A 26,124-nucleotide genomic window follows, 5' to 3' on the forward strand; every position below is an offset into this window, starting at 1 on the left:
TGGCTGATATATTTGCATCATCCTTAGCCAAGGATGAGGTCCCTGAACAGTAGCGGGTAGCGAATGTTGTACAGAATGTTGGTGAGGCCACGATTAGAGGTTTATGTCTAGTTTTGGTCATCATGCTATAGGAAGGATATTATTAAACTGGAAAGAATACAGAATACAGAAGAAGGGCTACAAAGTATAGAAGAAGAGCTACAAAGTAAAACCTGGGAACTAGAGACCAATAAGATTAACATCTGTAGTAGGTAAGTTACTTGAGAAGATTCTGAGGGATAAGATATACATGGACTTGAAAAGACAGGGTTTGATTAGGAGTAGTCAATAAGACTTTGTGCGTGGGAGATCACGCCTCACAAATTTGTTTGAGTTCTTTGATGAAGTTACAAGGAAAAAATTGATGAGGGCAGGGTAGTAGACGTAGTCTATATAGATTTCAGTAAGGCTTTTGATAAGGTTTAGATTAGATTAGATTAGATTACTTACAGTGTGGAAACTTACAGTGTGGAAACAGGCCCTTCGGCCTAACAAGCCCACACCGACCCGCCGAAGCACAACCCACCCATACCCACCCCCCATATCCACCCCTTCACCTAACACTACGGGCAATTTAGCATGGCCAATTCACCTAACCTGCACATTTTTGGACTGTGGGAGGAAACCCACGCAGACATGGGGAGAATGTGCAAACTCCACACAGAGTCGCCTGAGGCGGAAATTGAACCCGGGTCTCTGGCGCTGTGAGGCAGCAGTGCTAACCACTGTGCCACCGTGCCGCCCAATACTGCAGATGCTGGAAATAAAACCAGAATGTGGAGAACCTCAGGAGAGAAAGAGTGTCTTTTTAGTCCACTCTGACTCTTCTTCAGAACTGATGAAACATCAACCCTGTTTCGCTCTCCACAGATGCTGTCAGATCTGCTGAGTTTCATCAGCACAGTTTGTATGAGTAATATTAACTTGAATGTATAATCATTGGTTAGGACACTGGGGAGAACTTTTCTACTTGTCTTTGAATGGGGTCGACATCAATAACCTAAGAGGTTTCATTGGAAAGACAGGACCCCCAACAGTGGACAACTCCCTCAGAACTGCACACACCACAACAGAAACTTATAAACTTTGGAATTGGCCCTGATCAGGATTGCAAAGGAAGATACACATATAACTTACAAGCCCTGTTGATTTAATTACAATATCAAATTAAGTCGACAGCACACCCATGTGTAAAGGACAACGGGGAGCCCTTTAAGTTACATCACAGGAAAACATAAGAATTAGGTTCCACATGATTGGCTGCTCCAGAAGGTGAGATTGCATGGAATCCAGGAGGAGCTACCAAATTGGATACACAATTGGCTTGATGTTCAGAAGCAGAGGGTAATAGTGGAAGGATGCTTGTCAGACTGGAGATCTGTGATTAGCGGTGTACGTCAGAGGTTGGTGCTGAGCCCATTGCTTTTGGTTATCTATATCAATGATTTAGATGAGAATGTACAAGCTATGAGTAAGTTTGCAGATTACATTAAAATAGGTGGCGCCGTGGACAGTGAGGAAGGTTATCAGAAATTATAGCGGGATCTTGATCAGCTAAGGAACTGGACCGAGAAATGACAAATGGAGTTTAATATAGATAAGTGTGAGGTTTCCAAAGTCAAATTAAGGTAGGAGTTGAATGGTAGGGCATCAAGAACTGTAGTGGAACAGAGGGACCTTGGAGTTCAGGTGCAAGGTTCTCTGAAAGTGGAGTCACAGGTAGACAGGGCAGTGAAGAAGGCTTATAGAACTCTGGCCTTCATCAGTCAGGGCATTGGTTACAGAAATTGGGATGTTACGTTACAGTTGTACAGGATGTTGGTGAGGCCACGATTAGAGGTTTATGTCTAGTTTTGGTCATCATGCTATAGGAAGGATATTATTAAACTGGAAAGAGTACAGAAGAAATTTACAAGGATATTGCCCAGACTCAACAGTCTGAGTTATAGGGAGAGTTTGGACAAGCTGGGACTTTTTCTTTGCAGTGGAAGAGACTGAGAGAGGATCTTAAAAAGAAGTGTATAAAATCATGAGAGGCATCGATGGAGTGAATGCAATCAATCTTTTACCAGGGTTGGGGAATCGAGGACTGGAGGCCATAGGTTTAAGGTTAGAGGAGAAATAAAGAGTACTATTTATAAGGGTTTTAATTGATAGCATAGGATCCATATGCAAATGGAATGAGCTGTCAGCAGATGTGGTTGGAGTGGGTACATTAAGAACATTTAAAAAGCATTTGGGCAAATACATCGATAGGAAAGGTTTAGAAGGATATGGTCAAATGCAGGGAAATAGGGTTTGTGTGGATGGACATTTTCATGAGTGCATACCAGTTTGGACCAAACACCCTGTCTCTGTTCTGTAGCTGTTTTGTTCTAAGAGGCTTCACCAATGTCTGGACAACCTCAACTTGACCATACTCAATGGTCTAAACAATGATGGCAAGCCTTCTTAACTGCACTATTTACCTGTGATGCAACTTTCAAATAATTATGTACCTGAACCCCTAGGTCTCTCTGTTCTAAAACATTACACATTACTACCTAAAATTACCCTACACACTACGACTACACCATTATTTGTTGCTCATCGCTACTAATGTTACTATTTATAATAAACTATGTTCTGATTAAAGGAAAATAGAAAATATTTTTTACAGACTAAAAACTGAAAGAGCAGTAGGAAATTAAAAGCAGAAACAAATTAAGAAATAATTGGGTGAGTAGAGATGGAGGACCAAGGAATGTGTGTGATGACGCTGTCGTTTTAAAATGGTTATTTTACCCTGGGTTTGTTTGAAGAGAGGTTGTAAAGGCAGAAGTCCCGCGTGGTTAGGGTTATGGCCAAAGTCATTCATGTACTAGATAATGAACCCTGCCAGGTTTTAGTTTTGGAGGTAGGTGAGCATTTTGGTGACAATGACCTTAATTCCGTTATGTTTACTTTAGCGATGGACAGGGGTAGGTATATACTGCAGGACAAGAGTAGGTATATACTGCTGGGGGAAAGGCAATTACAATGCAGTTAGACAAGATTTAGGATGCAAAGGTTGGGGAAGGAAACTGCAGGGGATGGGCACAATGAAATATGGAGCTTATTCAGTCCTTGATAAATATGTATGTGTCAGGCAGGGAGGAAGTTGTCGAGCGCTGGAGCCGTGGTTTACTAAAGAAGTTGAATCTCTTGTCAAGAGGAAGGAAGCTTATGTTAGGATAGATGTGAAGGCTCAGTTAGAGCACTTGGGAGTGACTAGTTAGGCAGGAAAGACCTAAAGAAAGAGTTAAGATGAGCCAGGAAGAAAGTTGTTGGTAGATAGCATCAACAAAAACCCTAAGGTGTTCTATAGTTATATCAGGAATAAAAGAATGACTAGAGTAAAATTAGGGCTAATTAAGGATAGTAGTGGGAAGTTGTGCGTGGAGTCAAAGGAAATGGGGAAGCGTTAAATGAATATTTTTCGTCAGTATTCACATCAGAAAAAGTCAATGTTGGCAAGGGGAATACTGAGATACAGGCTACTAGACTAGATGGAATTGAGGTTCACAAGGAGGAGGTGTTAGCAATTCTGGAAACTATAAAAATAGATAAGTCCCCTGGGCTGGATGAGATTTATCCTCTGATATCCTGGGAAGCCAGGGAGGAGATTGCAGATCGTTTGGCTTTGATCTTTATGTCATCATTGTCTGCAGGAATAGTGTCAAAATCGCTGGAGGTTATCAAATGTCCCCTTGTTCAAGAAGGGGATTAGAGACACCCCTAGTAATTATAGGCCAGTGAGTCTTTCTTCGGTTGTGGGTAAAGTGTTGGAAAAGGTTGTAAAATATAGGATTTATAATCATGTAGAAAGGAATAAGTTGATTAGGGATAGTCAACACGGCTTTGTGAAGGGTAGGTTGTGCCTCACAAACCTTATTGAGTTCTTTGAGAAGGTGACCAAACAGGTGGATGAGGGTAAAGTGGTTGATGTGCTGTATATGGATTTCTGCAAGGTGTTTGATAAGGTTCCCCATTGTAGACTATTGCATAAAATATGGGATTGAGGGTGGTTTAGTGGTTTGGATCAGAAATTTTCTAGCTGAAAAAGATAGGGTGGTGTTTGATGGGAAATGTTCATCCTGGAGTTCAGTTATTAGTGGTGTACTGCAAGGATCTGTTTTGGGTCTACTGCTGTTTGTCATTTTTATAAACAAATAGATGTTGTAGGTCACAGAGGGATATTGATAAGCTGTAGAGCTAATCTGATAGGCGACAAATGGAGTTTAAAGCAGAAAAGTGTGAGGTGATTCACTTTGGAAGGAACAACGGGAATGCACAGTATTGGACTAATGGTAAGATTCTTGGTAGTGTGGATGAGCATAGGGATCTCGTTATCCATGTACATAGATCCCTGAAAGTTGCCACCCAGGTTGATAGGGTTGATAAGAAGGGATATGATTTGTTAGCTTTTATTAGTAGAGGGATTGAGTTTTAAAACCATGAAGTCATGCTGCAGCTGCACAAAACTCTGGTACAGCGTGCTTAGAGTATTGCATACATTTCTGGTCACCACATTATAGGAAGGCTGTGGAAGCTTTGGAAAGGGCTCAGGGGAGATTTACTAGGGTGTTTCCTGGTATGGATGGAAAGTTTTACGAGGAAAGGCTGAGGGACTTGAGGTTGTTTTCGTTGGAGGGAAGAAGGTTGAGAAGTGACTTAATTGAGACACAGAAGATAATCAAAGGGTTAAATAGGGTGGACAGTGAGACCCTTTTTCCTCAGATGGCGATGATTAGCACATGTGGGCATAGCTTTAAATGGAGGAGTAATAGATATTGGACAGATGTCAGAGATAGATTCTTTACTCAGAAGTAGGGGCATGGAACACACTGCCTGCAACAGTAGTAGACTCGCCAACTTTAAGGGCATTGAAATGTTTATTTTGATAGACATATGGGCGAGAATGGAATAGAAAGCAAAGAATAATGATAAGGAAATTGAAGTATAATTATCAGAGTGGTTGAGAGAAAAAAAACAAGAATAGTTGGAGAACAAAGTGGACATTTGTAGTGCTAAGAAATTAACCTGGTTACAATAAAACAATGAAAAACTGAAGCAATTCTAATAAAGAGTACATACAGAAGAATTTGACTGTATTTTTGAACACTATTACCTTAAAAATGATGTCTTGATGAGGAAATGGAAACCATCACATATTCAGATGTATGAGAAATGGGCAGAGGTTCATCAAGTGGGTTACAGATGTTGCAGGTAGCATATGAATTATCAGTAGGAGGTGATTTAGGAGTAAGAAAAACTCAAGCCAAAATACAAAAACATTTTTTACTGGCCTGGAGTGCATAACGATGTATTTGAATTTTGCCAGACATGTCTTACATGTCATGTAATTGGAAAACTTCAGGCAGTGATAAAACCAGCATTTTAATACCATTCCTTTTATAAGGGTTTTAATTGATTGTATAGAATTCATGTCTAAAACAAAAAGTGGGAATCATTATTTGTTGACAATAGATGTGTCCACTAGATTTCCTGAGGCCATTCCATTATGCAATATCACAGCTAAAAAGATTGTGTAGAAGAGTTACTCAATTTTTTCACTAGATATGGACTACTCATAGAGATACAATCAGGTCAAAGTTTACATCAAAGTTCTTCAAGGAGGTTATGGATAGCTTAGGAATAAAGCAATTCCAATCAATTGTGTACCATCCAGAATCACAGGGAGCATCAAAAACAATGACATCATACTTTAAAGACCATGTTGAGGGCTTATATTCAAGACTATCCAGACAATTGGGATAAAGGAATTCCACTTGTCCTTTTTGGCAATCGGGACGCACCAAATGAATTGACTAAATCCAGTCCATTTGAATTAGGTTTTGGCATGCGATGGGAGGACCACTAAAATTAATTAAGGAGAAATTAGTGAGTCAGAGTTCAGAGACCACATACTTTGACTGCATCAAATTTTAGGGAAAGTCTAAATGGAATGAGGGAGTTGGCTAGATAGCATTTAAAAGTATCATAGCATATGATGTAACAGGAAGCAGACAACAAATCAAAGATTCACAATTTTGCTAATGGAGATGAGGTGTTTGTTACTTCCAGTGATGTGAACCATTAAAAGCAAGGTGGACCTTATTAAATTGAAAGGAGATTGTAAGGTGAATTATTTGATAAGAACTCCAATTGAAAGAAGTCTCTCAGATTTCACATGAATATGCTCAAAAGGTATTTTGATTGGGAAGGAAAGCAAAAGTAAAATGCATTACTGGTTACAACACAAAGGGAAGAACCAATTTCAGAGGATTCCTCAAAATGGATTGGACAATGAGGATGCTCTCAAAGATTGGGATAAATTATTGAGTTACCTTTCAGAGACAAATTGAAATTAGATTAGATTAGATTACTTTTTAGATTAGATTACTTACAGTGTGGAAACAGGCCCTTCGGCCCAACAAGTCCACACCGCCCCGCCGAAGCGTAACCCACCCATACCCCTACATCTACATCTACTGCTTACCTAACACTACAGGGCAATTTAGCATGATCAATTCACCTGACCTGCACATCTTTGGACTGTGGGAGGAAACCGGAGCACCCGGAGGAAACCCACGCAGACACGGGGAGAACGTGCAAACTCCACACAGTCAGTCGCCTGAGGCGGGAATTGAACCCGGGTCTCTGGCGCTGTGAGGCAGCAGTGCTAACCACTGTGCCACTGTGCCGCCCACCAAAAGAGTTACCTGAAAGAGTTATTACTATCACATGGGGAAAGGTATGGGAATTAGCTGGGAAGTATTAATTTAGCACTGCTGCCTCACAGTGCCAGGGACCCAGGTTCGATTCCCACCTCAGTCGACTGTCTGTGTGGAGTTTGCACATTCTCCCTGTGTCTGCGTGGGTTTCCTCTGGGTGCTCTGGTTTCCTCCCACAATCCAAAGATATGCAGGTCAGGCTAAATTGCCCATACTGACAGGTGCATTTGTCAGGAGTAAATATAGGGTTGAAGAGTGCATCTTCGGAGGATTGGTGTGGACTTGTTGGGCTAAAGGGTCTGTTTTCATACTGTAGGGAATCTAATTCTGCATGATATAGATATAAGAAATGCTGTTCAAATTAAGCAACATCCTTCTAGACTTAACCCTCTAACGCTGGTACAAGTCCAAAAACAGATTGAATGCATGCTCCAATATAACAAGAGTTGCAGTGACTGGAGCTCACCCCATAGTCATGGTGCCAAAGCCAAATTGTACCCAATGATTGTGTGCACAGCCGCAAAATCAATGCAGTTACAAAGTCCGAATCATATCCTATTCCACATTTGGAAGAACGTATTAAGAAAGGATTCTGTATTATCCAAGATGGAGGACAGAAAACAATTGTGGCTGTAAGAGCTGTCTTTTTTGAGGTATTTTCAGTGTTGGAACTGATTCCTTAAAATCTACGAACAGTAATTACTGTTTGAAAACTGCTGCACAGTTTTGAAACTTTGGGGGGGAAAATGATCAAAACAGCTGCACTTTATAAAAAGAGGAAGACAGACAAAGGTAATAACCATATGGCAAATGTAAGGGTGACCCATACCTGCTTATAACAAAATGGCCCATGTCTGCTCACACAAAATGGTCAACAAAAAGAACAGGCTGGCATAACATTAAAACACAAGATGGCTGACAGGAGATAAATAAGACTAACTGTCTGTCCCAGCTTTTATCCCTTTGAACAAAACTACACCAAAGCCAGTAAAGGGGGCCTTCAGCAGCAACCATCCTAGACAGTTATGATAAGAACATGCCTACGAGACAAACAAGTGAATATTCTCAGCTCACTAATGAAAGACTTATTATGCCACTAAATGGATAAACACCAGATGCAAGATATAACATACTAACTCCCTAAATAGCTAAAAGAACAACAGTTAGCTATTTGACAGTAAATGGTTGTTTCTTAATTATTCTGCAACATTAAGCAATAGTTTCTAGTTAGAGATTCTTCAACATAAATATAGATAGATATAACCAAAACATTTATGCCTGTGGGTGAAAGTTTTAGGACATACCCTCATTTACTGTGAATAAAATAGATTTTCACAGCCACTAATCACAAAGTACTGAGTAGAAATAGCTGTACCTAATCTTAACTAACTTCAGAACAGAAATCAATATTACAAATCTTATAGTAATTAACTGTCTTGTGTACTTTTATATTTGTAATTTGGACATTGGGAAATATAAGGGGAGTAATTGAATGGAATGCAGTGAATAATAGAATTCAAGATATCTGTAAGAGATAAGCCAACCTGAAACAGATCTGATGGAGTATAGCCAGTGACTTTAGAATATAAATTAATAGGATGATTCCAAGGGCTAGAGATTATAGTCCCTGCTGAACACCATAGGGTCATGGAAACCTGAGGCTGGCCATGAGGATGCTTATCATTGATTCTGTGTTTGACTGGATGTGTATGAATTAGGAGGGAAGGTCTGTAACCACGTTGTATGTGATCATTGTAATACAGAAATATATCAAAATACTGCTTTTTACTGTACAAATTAGAGTGTATCATTGATCTATCTTTTGATCTCAGCCAAAGGTAAAGCGAATAACTGCATTCACACGTTGAAGCCAGATTCAGGGAAGATGTGTTGGCCCTCTCCCTGCTTTAATTGGTTTCTGCAGGAATAGATTTCCACTTGCCTGTCTCCTGAGTTTTCACTCCCTGTCAGGGGAAAACACTCTTACTACAGCAAGTGATTCAAATGTGGAAAGAAACCTACACTGCTGTCTGGCCCAGCAGCAAATCTGCACAGCTACTGCGTCTGCTGTTTGATTTTCAAGTATCCTCGGACATCAGAGTTTGTTTAAGAAAAATTAATAAACAGCGAAATTCACCGCTGACCTTGGAGAAACCTGTGTGGGAGAGCACACAGCAGTTAAGTGGCTTTTTCAAGTGTAACCTCACTGTTCATTCTGTAAAACTATAATAGCGAGTAGAGTTAGTTTTTTTTTATTATACGTTTTATTGAATCGGTCTCTTGAATAAACTTGAAAAATATAAATGTATGTATTAAGGTAGCCTACAGCAGTGTCTTTTAGAGTAATAAGTCTGCACTATTTTCTGGATCTGTTGATTGTTAAAGTGCAAAGATAACCTTTGGTAAAATGGTGTGTTCTTCCTTTGGATGTGGAAGATTAGGGTGAGTTTCTATGTTACTCATGATTATTTCTGCAGGAAGTGTATTTGGTTGTGAATCCTATTGGATTGCATGGATTGGTTGGAGTGACAGTTGAGTACCATGAGGGATTTACAGGAGCAAGGAACAGATGGATGACAGTTGTGGGAAGGCAGAAAAATTGCAGATACAGTCAGGCAGATGGATTACCTCCAGAAAAAGTAGGAGAAGGAGGCAAGTCATGCAGGGGTCTCCTGTGGTGATCCCCATCTCAAACAAGTATGCAGTTTTGGAAAATGTCGGGAGTGATGGACTTTCAGAGGAATGAAGCATGGACAGCCAGGTTTCTGGTATTGCGAATGGCTGTAATGTAATGAGGGGTATGCCAGGTTCCAAGTGTTCAACTGTGATAGGAGACCCTCTAGGCAGAGGCACAGACAGACTTTTCTGCAGCTGACAATGAGAAATCAGAATGGTATGTTGCTGCCCTGGTGCCAGGATCAAGGGTGTCTCGATGAGGGTACAGAATATTATGGGCAGAGGGACTAGCAGGAGGTCATTGTACACACTGGAAGTAACAACATAGGAAGATAAAAGGATGAGATTCTGATGAGAGAATATAGGAAGTTGGCAGAAGTTTAAAACTGACATCCTTGAGGTAGTAATATCTGGCTTATTCCCAGCGCTACGAGCTTGTGTGTGTAGAAGTAGGAGGATAGAGCAGATGGCTGAGGAATCGGTGCGCGGCGGAAGGATTCACATTTTTGGATCATTGGAATCTTTTCTGGTGTCTTCTGTATAAGAAGGAGTGATTGCATCTAAATTGGAAGGGAGATTTGCTAGCACTGCTCCAGAGGATTTAAACAAATAAGGTTGGGGCAGGGGGGAACCAGGGAGATAGTGAAGAAAGAGATCAGTCTGAGACTGGACAGTTGGGAAAAGAAGCAAGTCAAACAGTCAGAGCATGTAGGAACAAAGCAGAGAACAAGGTAGGACTGACTAATTAAAATACATTTATTTCAACGTGAGAGACCTGACAGGTAAGGCAGATGAACTTAGGGCATAGGTAGGAACATGGGTCAGGGGCATAATAGCAATTATGCATACATGGTTCAGGGATGGACAGGACTAGCAGCTTAGGGTATGAATGCAATAGGGAGGACAGAAAGGGGGGGCAAGAGAGGAGGGAATGGCATTTTTGATTAGGGATAACATTTCGACTGTACTTAGAGAGGATATTCCTGGGAATACATCCAGGAAAGCTATTTGAAAGCTACTGTTGACCTCTGCCAATAGTCAGCCGGAAATTGAGTAACACATTTGTAAGATCTCAGATATCTGAAAGAATAATGGGGTGGTTATGGTAAGGATTTTAACTTTCAAAACATAGACTGGGACTGATGTAGTGTTTGGATGGAGAGGAATGTGGTATGTATAAGAAAATGTTCTGATTTAGTATGTGGACGTACCTATTAGAGAAGGTACAAAATTTGGGAAATAAGGCAGGGCAGGTGACTAAGGTGTCAGTGGAGGAGCATTGTGGGGCCAGCGACAATAATTCTGTTAGCTTTAAAATAGTGATGGGAACAGACACACCAGATATTAAAGATAAAGATCTAAATTGGAGGAAGGCTAGTTTTTACATTATTAGGCAAGAACATTCAAAAGTTGACTTTGGGCAATGTTTCTAGGTAAAGGGATGATTGGAAAATGGGAAGCCTTCAAAATGAGATAATGAGAGACCAGGAACAGTATGTCCCTGTTAGGGAGAAGGGCAATATTGTCAGGTATAGGGAATGCTGAATGTCTAGAGAAATTCAGGTTTAGTTGAAGAAAAAGGAAAGACAACAGAAATTGAGTGAATCCCCGGAACAGAATAAAGGCAGTAAGGGTATTAAACAGGGAAATAATTAGGACAAATAAAGGAATATGAGATAGCTTTGGTAAATAGGGTTAAGGAGAATCCAAAGGGATTTAATAAATACATTAAGGACAAAGGGTAACTAAGGGAGAAAATAGGGCTCCTTAAAGATCAGAAAGAATGCTTATGAATGGACCTCAGGAGATGGGGAAGATACTAAATGAGAATTTTGCATGTATTACTGTGGAGAAGGATATGGAAGATATAGAATGTGGAGAAATAAATAGTGACATCTTGAAAAGTATCCATATTATAGAGGTGGTGGTGCTGGACGGCTTAAAATGCATTAAAGTGGATAAGTCCCCCGCACATCACTAGGAGTACCCAAGAACTCTGTGTGAAGTTAGAGACGTGACTGCTGGGCCCCTTGCTGAGATATTTGTACCATCAATAGCCAGAAGATTGGAGTTTGGCTAACATGGCTCCACTATGTAAAGGTGGTAAGGAAAAGCCAGGGAACTATAGACTGGTCAGCCTGACATTGGTGGTGGGCAAGTTGGAGCTCTGAGGGACAGGATTCAATGTATTTGGAAAGGCAAGGACTGATTATGGATAGTCAACACGGCTTTGTGCATGGGAAATTGTGCCCTCACTAACTTGATTTTTCTCATTGAACAAGTTACAATGAGGATTGATGTGGGCAGAACGATGGATGTGATCAGTATGGACTTCAGTAAGGCATTCGACAGGTTCCTCATTGTAGACAGGTTAGCTCATATGGAATGCAGGGAGAACTATCCACTTGGAATCAGAACTGGCGGTGGTGGAGATGCTTGTCAAACTAGAAGCTGGTAATCAGTGGTGTGCCTCAAGGATTGATGCTGGGTCCACTGCTTTTCATCACTCATATAAATGGATTTGGATGTGAACACAGGAGGTATGGGTTAGTAAATTTCAGCTGATACTAAAATTGGAGGCTCAGAAGTTTACCTCCGCGTACAATAGGATCTTGAGCAGATGAGGAGGAAATGGCCTCATGGCACTACCACCAGACTGTTAATCCAGAGACCCAGGTAATGTTCTGGGGACCTGGGTTTGAATCCTGCAATGGCAGATGGTGTATTAGGACCTTGATCAGATGGACTAATGTGCCAAGGATTAAAGTGAGGTGCTGCATTTAGAAAGGCAAATCAGGGCAGGATTTATACAGTTAATGGTAAGATCCAGGGGAGTGTTACTGAACAAAGATACCTTGGAGTGCAGGTTCATTGTTCCTTGGGAGTCGTAAGTAGATAGGATAGTGAAGAAGGCATTTGGTATGCTTGCTTTAATTGTTAAAAATCTCAACACCAGGTTATAGTCCAACAGGTTTATTTGGAAGCACTAGCTTTCAGAGCATTGTGGAGCAGGAGCAAAAGACAACATCAAAAGATTTTAGTTGCATGCAACTGAAATTGTATAATGAACAAACCTAGATTGTTGTTAAGTCTTTCATCTTTTATAATGGGTTGCAGGTTTCAGTTCATTAATATGTAAATCACAGAACTTCTTTTAAGTCACATTTTCAAGATAACTTAAGGTTTTATAACAAAATGTGACATCTTAGCTCAGAGAATGCATTAAAGATGTGAGGTTAGACTCTGCCTGTATCCCCATTTTGAGTGAGACTGGTTCTATTGCCAAAGTAGAATTTACAAAATATTACATGGATTGATTGCCTGAAGATTATGCATTTTTTGAGCAAAGTTAAATGTATCTGCAAATATAATTGTAAAAGGTAATTCACAGAATTATATTTGCAGATACATTCGATTTGTGCAGTTTATGAACAAATATGCAGGCAGCCGATCCATGTAATATTTTGTAAATTCCACTTTGGGAATAGAAACAGTCTGGCTCAAGATGGGGATACACACAGACTAATTTCACACCCTTAATGCATTGCCTGAGCTGAGATGTCACATTTTGCTTATAAATCTTAAGTTATCTTGAGAATGTGACTTAAAAGAAGTTCTGGGATTTACATATTAATGAACCGAAACCTGCAATTTATTATAAAAGATGAAAAACTTAACAACAATCTTGGTTTGTTCATTATATCATTTCAGTTGCATGACACTAGTCTTCTGCTTTAAATTTTGTGTCTAATGGTCCTGCTCCACAACTACCTTCTGAAGGAGCAGTGCTCTGAAAGCTTGTGCTTCCAAATAAACCTGATTGATTTTTTTAACTTTGTCTATCCCAGTCCACACCAGTTCCCACATATGATTGCTTAAATTGGTGAGTGCATTGAGTTGGGAGATCATGTTGCAGCTGTACAGGACACTGGTTAGGCCGCTTTTGGAATATTAAGTGCAATTCTGGTTTCCTTGCTAAAGGAAGGATGTTGTGAAACTCAAAAGGATTCAGAAAAGATTAAAAAGGATGTTGCCAGGTTGGAGGGTTTGAGCTATAGGGACAGGCTGAATAGGCTGAGGCTGTATTCCCTGGAGCATTGGAGGCTGAGGGGTGAGCATGCAGAGGTTTATCAAATAATAAGGTAAATCAACAGGGTCTTTTTTCTCTGGGGTGGGGGAGTCCAAAGTTTGAGGGCATAAGTTTAAGGTGAAGGGGGAAAACTTTTTCACACTGCATGTGGTGTGTGTATGGAATGACCTGCCAGAGGAAGTGATAGCGGCTGGTACAATTACAACACATAAAAGTCATCTGGATGAATAGGAAAGGTTTAGAGGGATATGAGCCTAATGCTGGGAAATGTGAGTAAATTAATTTAGGATATCTGCTCGACATGGACAAGTTGGACCGGAGGGTCTGTTTTCATGCTGTACATCTCCATGACTATCAGGTGGGATAAGCAACTTATTTCTAAGTTGGACTCCTTAGATGATACTTGCAGGCACCTTTATATGAAAGAGCAAAAGACCATCTTGGCTTTTGTGACACTGAATGGACAATACTAATTTAGAGTGCATTTGTTGTAAAAAAAATGTGCCAGCACATCTCAAAGACTAACCAATAAAGTCATTTCTGGATTATCCAATTGTCTGGTGTACATCTATGACCTGGTCATTTTTAGTCATACATGGAAGGAACATTTGCAGCATTTATCAAAATTATTCCATTGAATTTGGGAGGCAGGCTTGGTGATAAACCTGGCTGAGAGTGAATTAACTAATGCCCAAGTCACATTTCTGGGCCATGTTAAGAGCCATGGACAGATGGCTACACAAATTGTGCAAACAAAAGTTATTCCCATACCATTGATGAATACAGCAGTCCTACGATTCCTGGAAATGTTATTGGAAATTCATAGAGTTAGTGAAATGTACAAATAGAGGAAGACTAAGACTTTAAAATGAAGCTATCTTTATATGTTGATCCTTTATTTCTTTTAAGTAGGGAGGTGTGATGATGCCGTCACTTTAAAAATGCTATTTTGTCCTGGGTTTTTTTGAAGAGATGCTGTAAAGGCAGAGGTGCCGAAGTGGCTAGTCAGCCAGCCTAAGTCAATAATGTAAGTGGCCTTTAGGTTTTTTTGTGACAATGGAAGGAGAGTGGCCAGTTCTCCAAGATCAGGCTTGCTCGTTTTTTTTTAAATTATAACAACAGTTGCAAGATATTTGGGTCACAGAAGGGTTGCAAGCTTCAATAAATGATTTCTAACTGTGACTTTCTCTGAAATCTCTTTCGATATTGCCCCTTCCCCAATTGGAGGAGAGAATCTGTGTTTGAATTTACTTTTTTGTCAAAGGGTGTACTTATGGGATGGTACTATATGAGAACAGTTAATTGATAATAAATACTGAACCAAGTATTTGATTAAATTTTCCACTAGTTATTTTAAACTCCTCTTTCTTTTGCTTGTGTCTTAGCTATAGTGTTTAAATAAATTGTGTTTTGCTTAACGCCAAGTGGTTTGACCAGTTCTATCACATCTAGAACACCCACTTCAAATCTACCTTTAAGATAAGAAAATGTTAGGGTCTAGGCTACTTTATTAAAATATTTTGAGATGGTCTGATCTGGTCCATAACATCTGTATGATGTGGAAGCTGGGAAACTCCATTGTGGTCCACAGTGATCATGCCTGTATCAAGTTTTGATACAGGAATCCCGGCTCAGGGTTGATAAACTGGAGTCTGAGCTTTGACAATGACACATCAGGGAGGGAGAGAGTTACCTGAATGCTGTGTTTCAGGCGGCAGGGACATCCTTTGATTTACTACCTTGAATTTGGTTATTAGTCAGGGATAGGATGTTGGAACTATGAGCGAGGTGTGTCGAGTGATCCAGGAGGAAATGCTGCAGGAGCCTCAGCCCTTGAGCCTGCCTAACAAATTTCAGGTTCCTGCTACCTGAGAGTGGGGGTTGTAGGCAGGATGTGATAAACTGATCATAGCACTATGGAACAGAGAGCTATTCAAGAGGTAAGGGGAGACTAGAGAAATGAAATTGTAATCATGGATAGTATGGTCAGGGCAATAGACGCTATGCTCTGTGGCCAGGATTGACAGTCCCAGAGGCAGCGTTGCCTTCCTTGTGCTCGGGTTCAGGATATCTTATCTGGGCTGCAGAGTAACATGGGGTGGGAGGAGAAAGATCTAGTTATTGTGGTCCATGCAGGTACCAAATTTATTGGAAGCATAAGGAAAGATGCTGTGCTGGTGGAATTTAAACAGCTAAGGCCTAAATTAGAAAGCAGAACCAATGAGATAATAACCTCTGATTACGACCTAACCCATGAAATAATTGGCACAAGGTTAACAAGATTACAAACACTCCAGGTTCGCTCTCCTTCACTCTGATGCCGCCACTGTTGCTGCTTGGACTGACTTTGGTCCAGTCTCCATTCCTCAGGTTTTTATCTTGCTACTCCAGCCACTGTTTACTCCTAGGTTCACTCTGTTGTTGCTGCTGTCACTGCTTGGACTGACTAAGCAGACAACTGAAGTCTCAGAACTGATTCTTGTGGAATACCATTGGTCACAGAATACCAGTCAGTCAAATACACCTCCACAACTACCCTCTGACCTCAATGATTAGTCATTTTTCTGTCTACGTGGTGCCATGTGACTTAATCATCTTTGTTACTGCTTTTAAAAAACTCAATTGAGTTTGTAAGACAAGACCTTCAGTGCATAAAGCCATACTGACTATCACTAATAAGTCTATTCTTCTCCAAATGTGAGGAAATCCTGTCTCTAAGAATCTTCTCCAATAATTTCCGTATCACAGATATAAGGCTGACTAGTTAGTAATTTCCTGTGTTATCCATGTTATCCTTGAACAACTTTGGCCAATCGGCAGTCTTCTGGGTCTTGCCTGTGGTGAAACAGGATACAGAAATCTCCTCTTTAGCCTCCTTCAGTATCCTGGATAGATTCCGTCAAGCCATTCAGACTTATCGACCTTAACATTTTTCAAGACACTTTGGCTTTGATATTTGAATCATCATTTTCTACATGTTTGGTACCAGAGGACTGGAGGATTGCAAGAAGGGCAGCAGAGATGACCCAGATAATTATAGACCAGTAGATTTGAAGTGGGTGTTCTAGATGTGATAGAACTGGTCAAACCACTTGGTGTTAAGCAAAACACAATTTATGTTGTAGGAAAGGTTTATAAGAGATAAGATTTATAATCATCTAGCAAGCAACAATTTGATTTCAGATAGTCAACATGGTTTCGTCAAGGGCAGGTCGTATCTCACAAACCTCTTTAAGTTTTTTGAGAAGGTGACCAAGCATGTAGATGAGAGTAGGGCAATTGACGTGGTATACATGGACTTCAGTAAAGCCTTTGATAAGGTTCCACATGGTAGGCCGTTGGAGAAAATGCAGAGTCTTGGGATTGAGGGTGATTTAGCAGTTTGGATTAGAAACTGGCTCTCTGAAAGAAGGCAGTGAGTGGTAGTTGATGGAAAATATTCAGCCTGGAGTCCGGTTACTCGTGGTGTGCCACTGCTGTTTGTCATTTTTATAAAATACTTAGACATAGGCATAGATAGTTGGGTTAGTAAATTTGCAGATGACAATAAAGCCAATGGAGTAGTGGACAGTGTGGAAGAATGTTACAGGTTGCAGGGGGACTTGGATAAACTGCAGAATTGGCCTGAGAGGTGGCAAATCGAGTTCAATGCAGCTAAATGTGAGGTGATGCACTTTGGGAAGAATAACAGGAAGGCAGAGTACTAGGTCAATGGAAAGATTCTTGGTAGTGTGGATGTGCAGAGTCCATGTACATAGATCCCTGAAAGTTGCCATCCAGGTGGATAGTGCTGTTAAGTAGGCATACGGTGTGTTAGGTTTCATTCGTAAAGGGATTGAGTTCCGGAGCAGCAATATCATGCTGCAACTATATAAAATGCTGGTGCAGCCACCCTTGGAATATGGTGTACAGTTCTGGTCCCCATATTTCGGGAAGGATGTGGAAGTATTGGAAAAGGTGTAGAAGAGATTTACCAGGATTTTGTCTGGTCTGGAGGGAAGGTCTTTGAGGAAAGGCTGAGAGACTTGAAACTGTTCTCATTGGCAAGAATAAGGCTAAGAGACATACAAGATGATCAGAGAATTAGATAGGGTAGACAGGATGATGGCGTCAGCGTGTGTGCACAGGGGCATAACTACTAATTGAGGGGTGATAGATTTAAGACAGATATCAGAGGCAGGTTCTTTACGCAGAGAGTGATAACGGCGTGGAATGCCCTACCTGCTAATGTAGTCAACTCAGCCACATTAGGGAGATTTAAACAATCCTTAGATAAGCATGTGGATGATTTTGGGATAGTGTAAGGGTACGAGCTGAGAATAGTTCAGAGGTTGGTGCAACATTGAGGGCCGAAGGGCCTGTTCTGCGCTGTATTGTTCTATGTTTTAACACTACCACCTCCTTAATATCAGCATGCCTTATAGTATCAACAAATATCTTACCAACCATACCATCATCCATGCTTTTCTCTTTGGTGAATATCAATGCAAGGTAATTATTAAGGACTTCATCCACTTTCTATGGCTTCACACATAAATTCTTTTCCTTCCCTAGCTACCTTCTTGTTCCTAATGTATGTATAGTATACTTCGGAATTTTCTTTCATTCTAATTGCCAAGAACACTTCCTGCCCCCTTCTAGACCTCCTAATTTCATGTTTCTTTTCTGCTTTCTTTATACTCCTCAAGCTTTGTTTAATTTCAGTTTCCTAAACCTCAAATATACATTTTTTTTCTTTTCGACTAACCTTTCAATATCTCTTGCCATCCAAGGTTCCTGAATCTTGTCTTCCTTTCTTTCATCCTTGTTGCAGTGTAAGTGTGGAGAAGTCTGACTGCAACTGTACTAGGTGGTGGTGATACCACCACTGGAGTATTGGTCCCTTATTTAAGAAAATATATTATTTTACTGGAAGAAGTTCGAGGAAGGTTCACTAGGATGATCCCTGGTATGGGCGGATTGTCTTAGAAGCAAAATTTAAATAGATTTGGCCTCATGAGAATTTAGAAGGATGAGAGGTGATCTCATTTAAACATAACATATCCTCAGGGCAAGGACATGCTGAGAGGATATTTCTCGTCATGGGAGAATCTAGTCTCAGAATTAAAGGATGCCCGTTTAAAACATGATGAGGATGAATTTCTTCTCTCAGAGGGATGATGTCTTTGGAACTCCTTACCAAAGAAAGCTGCGGTAAGGTTGAAATAGTTAGATTATTGATCAGTAGGGGAATTAAGGGTTCCGGGGAAAGGGCAGGAAAGTGGATATGAGAAGTGCTGGATCAAGCATGAAATTGGTTTGAAGGACTAAACAACCTACTCCTGTTCCTATTTATTATGGTCTATGGTTTCACCTCATACTCATGCAATTTACTCTCTAGCTGGTATTCAGAGGTCTTAAATGGTAATCAGATGTAAAGTTTCTGGCTATCAACCAAGAATTATCCTTTAGACCTCCCTAACTGCTTGTTTGGAATATAACTAACTGACATAAAACTTCCATCCAACTGTTCCAGTCTTAAGACTGTACCTAATGTGTGCACCATCTTAGCCCTTGCTAAGCCATCTTTCTGCAGTTTCTTTTCTCAAAGTGCCTCCCACATTAAGGTGAATTTCGCTCTTGCTTCACACTGTCACTGTTCAGCCTTTCCAGGTCCAGTGCATCCAGAAGATGGGAAGACATAAAATGATGTTCAGTCTATTTACCAGGGAGAGATTTTGAGCCTGTTTTCTGACTGAGGCCTCGGGCTCGAATCACTTCAACTTCCAACTGTCCCTTCCGATCCATCATCCCAATCTGAATGTCACCTAAGAAAACAAAAGATATTTAAACTTTGAAGATACATAAATTCCCAGGTCCAAAATTCAAGAATGCATCTTTAATATATCCTCACAGACACCAAAAATTGAACAGGCAATAGGACTCATCTCAACTAAAATTCATACCTTTCTTAACCCAGATTGATGTAGGAAAGAATGTGTCACAGGAGATCTGAGGGATTTCTCAACAATGGAAGAATACTTTCTCATAATGACACCAAGATAATGAGGTTTACATTAGAGGCAAAGTAGTTAAATCTGAATATTAGTGCAAGTCTCACCATCAGAGGTCCTCATCAAATTAAACATTAACAGAACATGGACAAAAATAAACTATTACAAATGTTCAAAACTTAAAATGAAAACAGAAAATAAAAGCATTGCAGTGCATTCTGTCACACTGGTTCACATTGCAGTCACTGTGTACTGATGGTGAAAGGGGTTCATGCTAAAACTAGCAGATGGGATGTATATTGATTGAAAGAGATGTAACTCATTGACTATGATATTCTTGACTCAGGTTGTGTTAATCAGGGCCAATCAGGAAACACTAACTGACCAATATAAATACGGGACAAAGGCACTGTTTGTCACTGGCCACTCGTGTGTTTTCCTATCTTCCTGGTGGTGGAAATTGAATAAAGATTTGTACACCTTGTGTCTCTCACTGTGTCTCACACCTGCACACACACAACATGGGTGCTGGGGAAAAAAATAAGCACTACTGCAGTTAGGCGGTAGTGTGGGGGGTTAAGAAAAAAGAAAACAAAATACCAAAATAAAAAGAAGAGAAAAAAGAAAAAAGGGAGAAAAAAAATAAACTAGAGTGTCACTGTTTGATCACAGAAAAAAAAATAAACACGGGACAAAAAAAGAATACATATATTATAAAAGTAAGGAGATTAGAATCTCCTTAGGTGAGGACGGAATCTGAGCTGGCCAGCCATAGCCAGTGTTACTGTGGGGATTTTTTTGGTTTTTCTTGTTTGTGGGGAAGTGGCTCTTGAGTTGGCTAATAAATAAATAAGGGGGTATATACGGGCATCTTCACTCCCTTTTTAGTTTTCTTAAAGATGTTCTTTTGTGTTTTTGGTTGCACTTCAACCACGCTCATGATCTTTGGGCACCCAGTGCGGAGGGAAGAGGGCAGGTCAGAGGATCTCATTGTGGATCTGCTTCTGGGGATGGCCGGACTGGCCATAAATATATCCAGGCAGTGGGCTGTGAAGGGGTTCATTAGGGCCTGCTTCTGTTCCATGATTATGTTCAGGCCCATGTGTCCCTGGAGAAGAAGCACCCAGTGTCTACAAATACCCTCCAGGTTTTCAAGGAGTGATGGGCACCGCAGGACACAGAGTGTTTTATTTCCCCCTCTGATTCTATTTTGATTTAATCCCTGCCCTCCCTTTTTCGTGTATGTAGGCATTGCCCTCAATGAGAAGGGCACTGCTTGTCACTGGTCACTTGGGTGTTTCTTTTCATGTTGGTCGTGGAATGCCATTAAGGTTTTCTGCACACGTTGTTCTTCATTGTGTTCTACACCTACGCACACACAACATGGGTGCTGGGGAGGAATAAGCACTTCAACATAAATACAAAAAGGAGAAAAATATAAAACCAGGGGACTTCGAATCTTCTCAGTTCTGGAGATTGACTCTGAACTGGCTGAACTATATTGTACACGTGTAAATCAAGAGTGACTTGGTGTTGGGATAATCGCTACTGTGCGGTAATTTCAGTCTGCCTACCAATTGTATAGATAGCCTTTTCTCACGGAGTGTAAACTGTCATTCCCTTTGAAATTTGTTTTTTTTTGTGTGTGTCTGTTCTGATGTGTGCAAGACAAAAAGCTTTGCTGGCATGAATCTTTTTATCAACAATACTGTGTAAGATCAGAAGACATCGGAGCAGAAATAGGTAATTCAGTCCATTAAACCCACTCTATCTTTCAAAGATATCGTGGCTGATCTGATAATCCTCAATAACACTTTTTTGTCTTTTCTTCATAATCCTTGATCACCTTTCTGATTAAAAATCATAGAATCCCTACAGTGTGGAAGCAGGCCCTTCAGCCTAACAAGTTCACACCAACCCTTCAAAGAGTATCCCACCCAAACCAATTCCCATTACTCTACATTTACCCCACACTAATGCACCTAACTTACACATCCCTGAACACTATCGGCAATTTAGCATAGCCAATTCACCTAACCTGCACATTTTTGGATTGTGGGAGGAAACCAATGCACCCAGACATGGGTAGAATGCGCAAAAGCCAAACAGACAGTTGCCCAAGGCTGGAATCAAACCTGGGTTCCTGGTGCTGTGAGACAGCAGTGCTAACTATCCAGTTTAGCCTTGAGTAGATTTAACAACACAGCTTCGACAGTGATAAAGAATTCCAGATTAATTACTGTCCAAGAGAAAAAAAATCCCCTCAACTTTGTTTTGAGAGGGTGACTGCTAATGTTAAAACAATGCCCTGCAGTTCTAGACTCCCTCAAATGATTTCTACATCTACCTTATCAATACTGTTCAAGATTGTAACAACTTCAATCTGGTCACCCCCTCATCCTTCTAAATGCCAAGAAAACAAGACCAGCCTGTCCAGCCTTCCCTCATAAGATAATTCTCCCATTCTAGGTGTCAATCTAGTAAACCTTCTCTGAGCTGAATCCAGCATACTTTTATATCTTTCCCTACATAAGGAGATCAAAGGTGCACACAGTGTTTGAGAAGTGGTCTCAACAATGCCTTATATTGTTGAAGCAATACATCCTGTAATAGGCTTATCCTTTCACAATAAAGGATAGCATTCAATTAGCTTTCTTAAAAGAAAAGGAAAAAAACTGTAGGCATCCGGTGCAGCTGGGGAGGCCAGCTCAGAGAATCTCCAAGTGAGTTTGCTGCTGGGCCTGGTCAGGTTGGCCATAAACAGGCCCAGGCAGCAGGCTGTGGAGGGGGGTGTTATAGCCAATTGTCTGCTCCACTTTCAGGCCTGGGTGTTTCTGGAGAAGAAACACAGTGTCTACCAGAACACTGAAGGTTTTCAGGGAAAGGTGGGCCTTGTGAGCCATGGAGTGTCTTATTCCCCTCTCTGATTCTATTTTGATTTATTCCATCGCCTCTCCTTCACTTTTGCGTTCACATAGGCATTGCCCCTAAAGAGAAGGGCACTGCTTGTCACTGGCCATTTGGGTGTTTTTTCTTCCTGGTAAAGACAAAAAAAAATAAGCACGTGACTCTTTCGGGACAGGTGAGCACTGCGGGGAATGTAGTGCTTTGTTTCCTCCTCCAATTCTGTTTTGATTTAGTCCCTACCCACCCCTTCACCTTTTTCATGTAAGCATTGCTCACGCTGGGCTTTGCTTATCACTGGTTCATTGGGCGCATGGGTGATGTTTCTGGTGGTGGAATTTTCACTTGGTGTTTTTCACTGGATCTTGCACGTACACACACACATGGGTGCTGAGGAATATGAGCATTACTGCTGAAATGAGAAAAAAAATTAGAAAATGAAAAATAAATATAACTAGGAGATTTAAACTGCCTAAAAAAAATTAAAAATGTAAACAGGGGATTTAGAATCTCCCAAGTTCACAGACTAACTTTGAGCTCATTGGTCATAGCCAATGCACTGCATAAGGGTGACCTGATGATGGGATACCAGTCTCTGTGCAGTTACTTCAGGATGCCATTCAAGAGTTCTGGAGCTGCACATATCTGGCAAATGGTGGACAAGCTTTGAGGAGTTGGAAGAGGAGTTACTCATTGCAGGATTCCTGGAATTGGGCGGTGTTGAATCTATCACGACCCACTCTGTCCCAACAATGGTTGATCCCACTCTCCCTCAATGGCTTCACTGCCGCCAAATAAACAACCGCCACCCTTCCCCCACCCCCGCGAACCGCCTCACATTTAAACTCCTCAGCACACAAAGCGACCTTGACCACCGTAAACCTGTAAAGGCTGACGTAAGTTTGCATTCTCCCCCTCCGCCCAGACCGCACATCACTCCACCCTCTCCTTCCTCCTGCAGCAATCTGGGGTGGCACGGTGGCTCAGTGGTTAGCACTGCTGCCTCACAGCACCAGGAACCCAGGTATAATTTTGGCCTTGGGTGACTGTCTCTGTGGAAACCCCGTGTCTGTATGGGTTTCCTCCGGGTGCTCCGGTTTCCTCCCACAATCCAAAGTTGTGCAGGTTAGGTGAATTGGCCATGCTAAATTGCCCATAGCGTTAGGTGCATTAGTCAGGGGTAAATATAGGGTTGGGGAATGGGTCTGGGTGGGTTACTCTTCGGAGGGTCAGTGTGGACTTGTTGGGCCGGAGGGCCGTTTCCATACTGTAGGGAATCTATACTAGAATCTACACTAATCTACTCTAGCTTCTGGCCGTCTTGCATAACTCAGTGTTCTTTGCACAGATACTGTGTGTTTCCAGCAATTTACTTGTCTGTCTCAGTTTCTTTGCATTTGCATTTTTCATAAACCAGTTTAAGAGAAAGAAGTTAAGAAATAGGAGCAGGAATAGATTATTTGGTCCCTTAACCTTGTTGTACCTTACCATAGTAGATGTTCATCAAGCTCACCCGACTGCCCCTCTCACATCTCTGGATTGTCAGTGTGCAAAAAAATAAAATTTTTTCATGGACTTGGAGCACTTAACCCATATTGTCTAACAGAATTCCTCTCCAAACTCTAAGCCAATTGTCATTTGATACAGATAAAATCTGGGATTAGTGAGTTTTGAGAAGATTTGTAGCTCAGGTTGAAGTTTTGAATGTAGGTTTGCTCTCTGAGCTGGAAGGTTCATTTCCAGACGTTTTGTTACCTTACTAGGTAACATCTTCAGCGGACTTCACGCGAAGCAATGCTGAAAATTCCTACTTCCTATTTATATGTAAATATAAATATAAATATAAATATATACATATAAATAGAGAGCAGGAATTTTCAGCATTGCTTCACATGAGATCCACTGAAGATGTTACCTAGTAAGGTAACAAAACGTCTGGAAATGAACCTTCCAGCTCAAAGAGCAAACCTACATCCAAAATCTGGGATTGTCTAACATGGGGAAAATATGTGCATAGCATTGCTGAGTGACAGGACAGCACTTCAAGAAGAAATTCCATTTACTCTACACTAATGCCTCATTTGTCCACAATGCACCACTTATTCGTTTTTGCGTAATTATTAATTATCAGGACATTCAACCTTAAATACAACAAGGTTGAAAAGGTCCAACAAAAAACACTTTCTCAAAATAACTTTCAAAATGTATCACTGAGAAAGACGAGGCAAAACACAAAGAATTTTGATCCATATGTACAGAAATATTTACTAAATTAAATTTAAAATAACCTGGCTCTCTCATGCTTCTTAAATAAACGCCCATGGTCTATTTTGGTTAAAAAGTTTACAAATAATATTCAATGCAATTCTGGTGACCATCATCACTTACCCATGGCAGGTGTTGCTAATGTCTGTCTCCCAACAAGTTGTGCAGGTCCCAGTCCATCGAGGAATTCACTGAACTGACTGTCAGCTCCCAGTCTCATCCCAGGGAATAAACTGAAACAGACAATAGCACTTATTGCAGCTGGAACTATTCTGCTGAATGATTGCTTCAACTTAACCTGGTGATTCACTGCTTCAAGAAAGGATGGCACTCACATGAAGTATGGGTTGGGAAACTGCAGTTCTCCTGATGAAAATCAGTCCTCTCATGTCAGCTGTTAGTTCATAGTAAACCATTTCAATGACTAGCTTTTCTTCTAATATAATTTTCCTTCCCATCTCTCCCATGGAAATACTCACTGGAGTCACCAGTCATCACCCAGGAGCTACAGCTTCCATTTGACCATATCTTTAATGCTGAAAAATGACTCAAAACACTTTACTCTAGGCACAATGGAAAATAGACAAAGGAAATCATCATACTGGGTGATAAAATCTTGGTTTGAGAGGGCATTTCAATATTTCAAATTTTCTAGATTCTACTCTATGTTGACTCAAATTAGCTCAAATTTTCTCCAGTTCTTTGTCATTCTAATATCCTTAGTTTATTTAGCGTCTCTTTGTATTGTTGAAATTAAATATCTGATTTAATTCTTTCTCCTATTCTGAATATAAGCTTTATACCTAGAATCTTAATTGGGGTGTTCTCTCCACAAATGCTATGTATTAGAGAGGCAGAAGTTTGGGACAAGAGCCATGAGTCAGAGGATAGCTCATCTGGTTGGATAATTAAGTAATAAATTAGCTTGAGTGAACACATAGAGTTAGGGAAATGTAAGATGATGAAGCCTAATACTGAGAGATCAGAGTTATTAGAATCAATGGCTGGTGATGTGGACTGGAGTAGGACAAAAGCCCTTAGAACAGATTCAACTGGAACTGATGGAGAGTTGGAGATTAGCCTGAAGGTTTATCAAGGCTGGAAATGGCAAACAGGATTTCAATTGCATAATAATAATTACAATGTATCACTATATTTCTCGCAAGTTTCAGCCCTCTCTGGTTAATTCACCTCACCTGCTTTCTACTTCCTCTTCCTTCAGGTACGTCTCAAGCCTCTACTTATTGAATCTAATATTTGCCGTCTTTGTGAATGATACAACTGGATTTGAAACAGTGTGACTTGGTCTGAGACAGGGAGAATTGCCCGTGTATGGAGTATACATTTGAGCTACAGTTTATGGCAGAGACACTGTGCAGTGCCTGTTTACAAACACTAAATG

General features: G+C 40.6%; 1 protein-coding gene across 11 annotated transcripts in view; it reads right to left on the bottom strand.

The window, feature by feature from the left end:
• rims1a (regulating synaptic membrane exocytosis 1a) overlaps positions 1 to 26,124 on the bottom strand; it is an 879,579-nt gene that overhangs the window by 25,271 nt on the left and 828,184 nt on the right. For all 11 annotated transcript variants that reach the window (XM_072557828.1, XM_072557837.1, XM_072557845.1 and 8 more), the window contains 2 exons: positions 24,846 to 24,955; positions 19,266 to 19,367 (listed from right to left, as the gene is read on the bottom strand). In XM_072557828.1, the coding sequence (XP_072413929.1) occupies positions 19,266 to 19,367; positions 24,846 to 24,955 (212 nt within the window). The remainder of the gene's footprint in view (positions 1 to 19,265; positions 19,368 to 24,845; positions 24,956 to 26,124) is intronic.

The sequence above is a fragment of the Chiloscyllium punctatum genome, chromosome 3 (assembly GCF_047496795.1).
Source record: "Chiloscyllium punctatum isolate Juve2018m chromosome 3, sChiPun1.3, whole genome shotgun sequence".
NCBI lineage: Eukaryota > Metazoa > Chordata > Chondrichthyes > Orectolobiformes > Hemiscylliidae > Chiloscyllium > Chiloscyllium punctatum.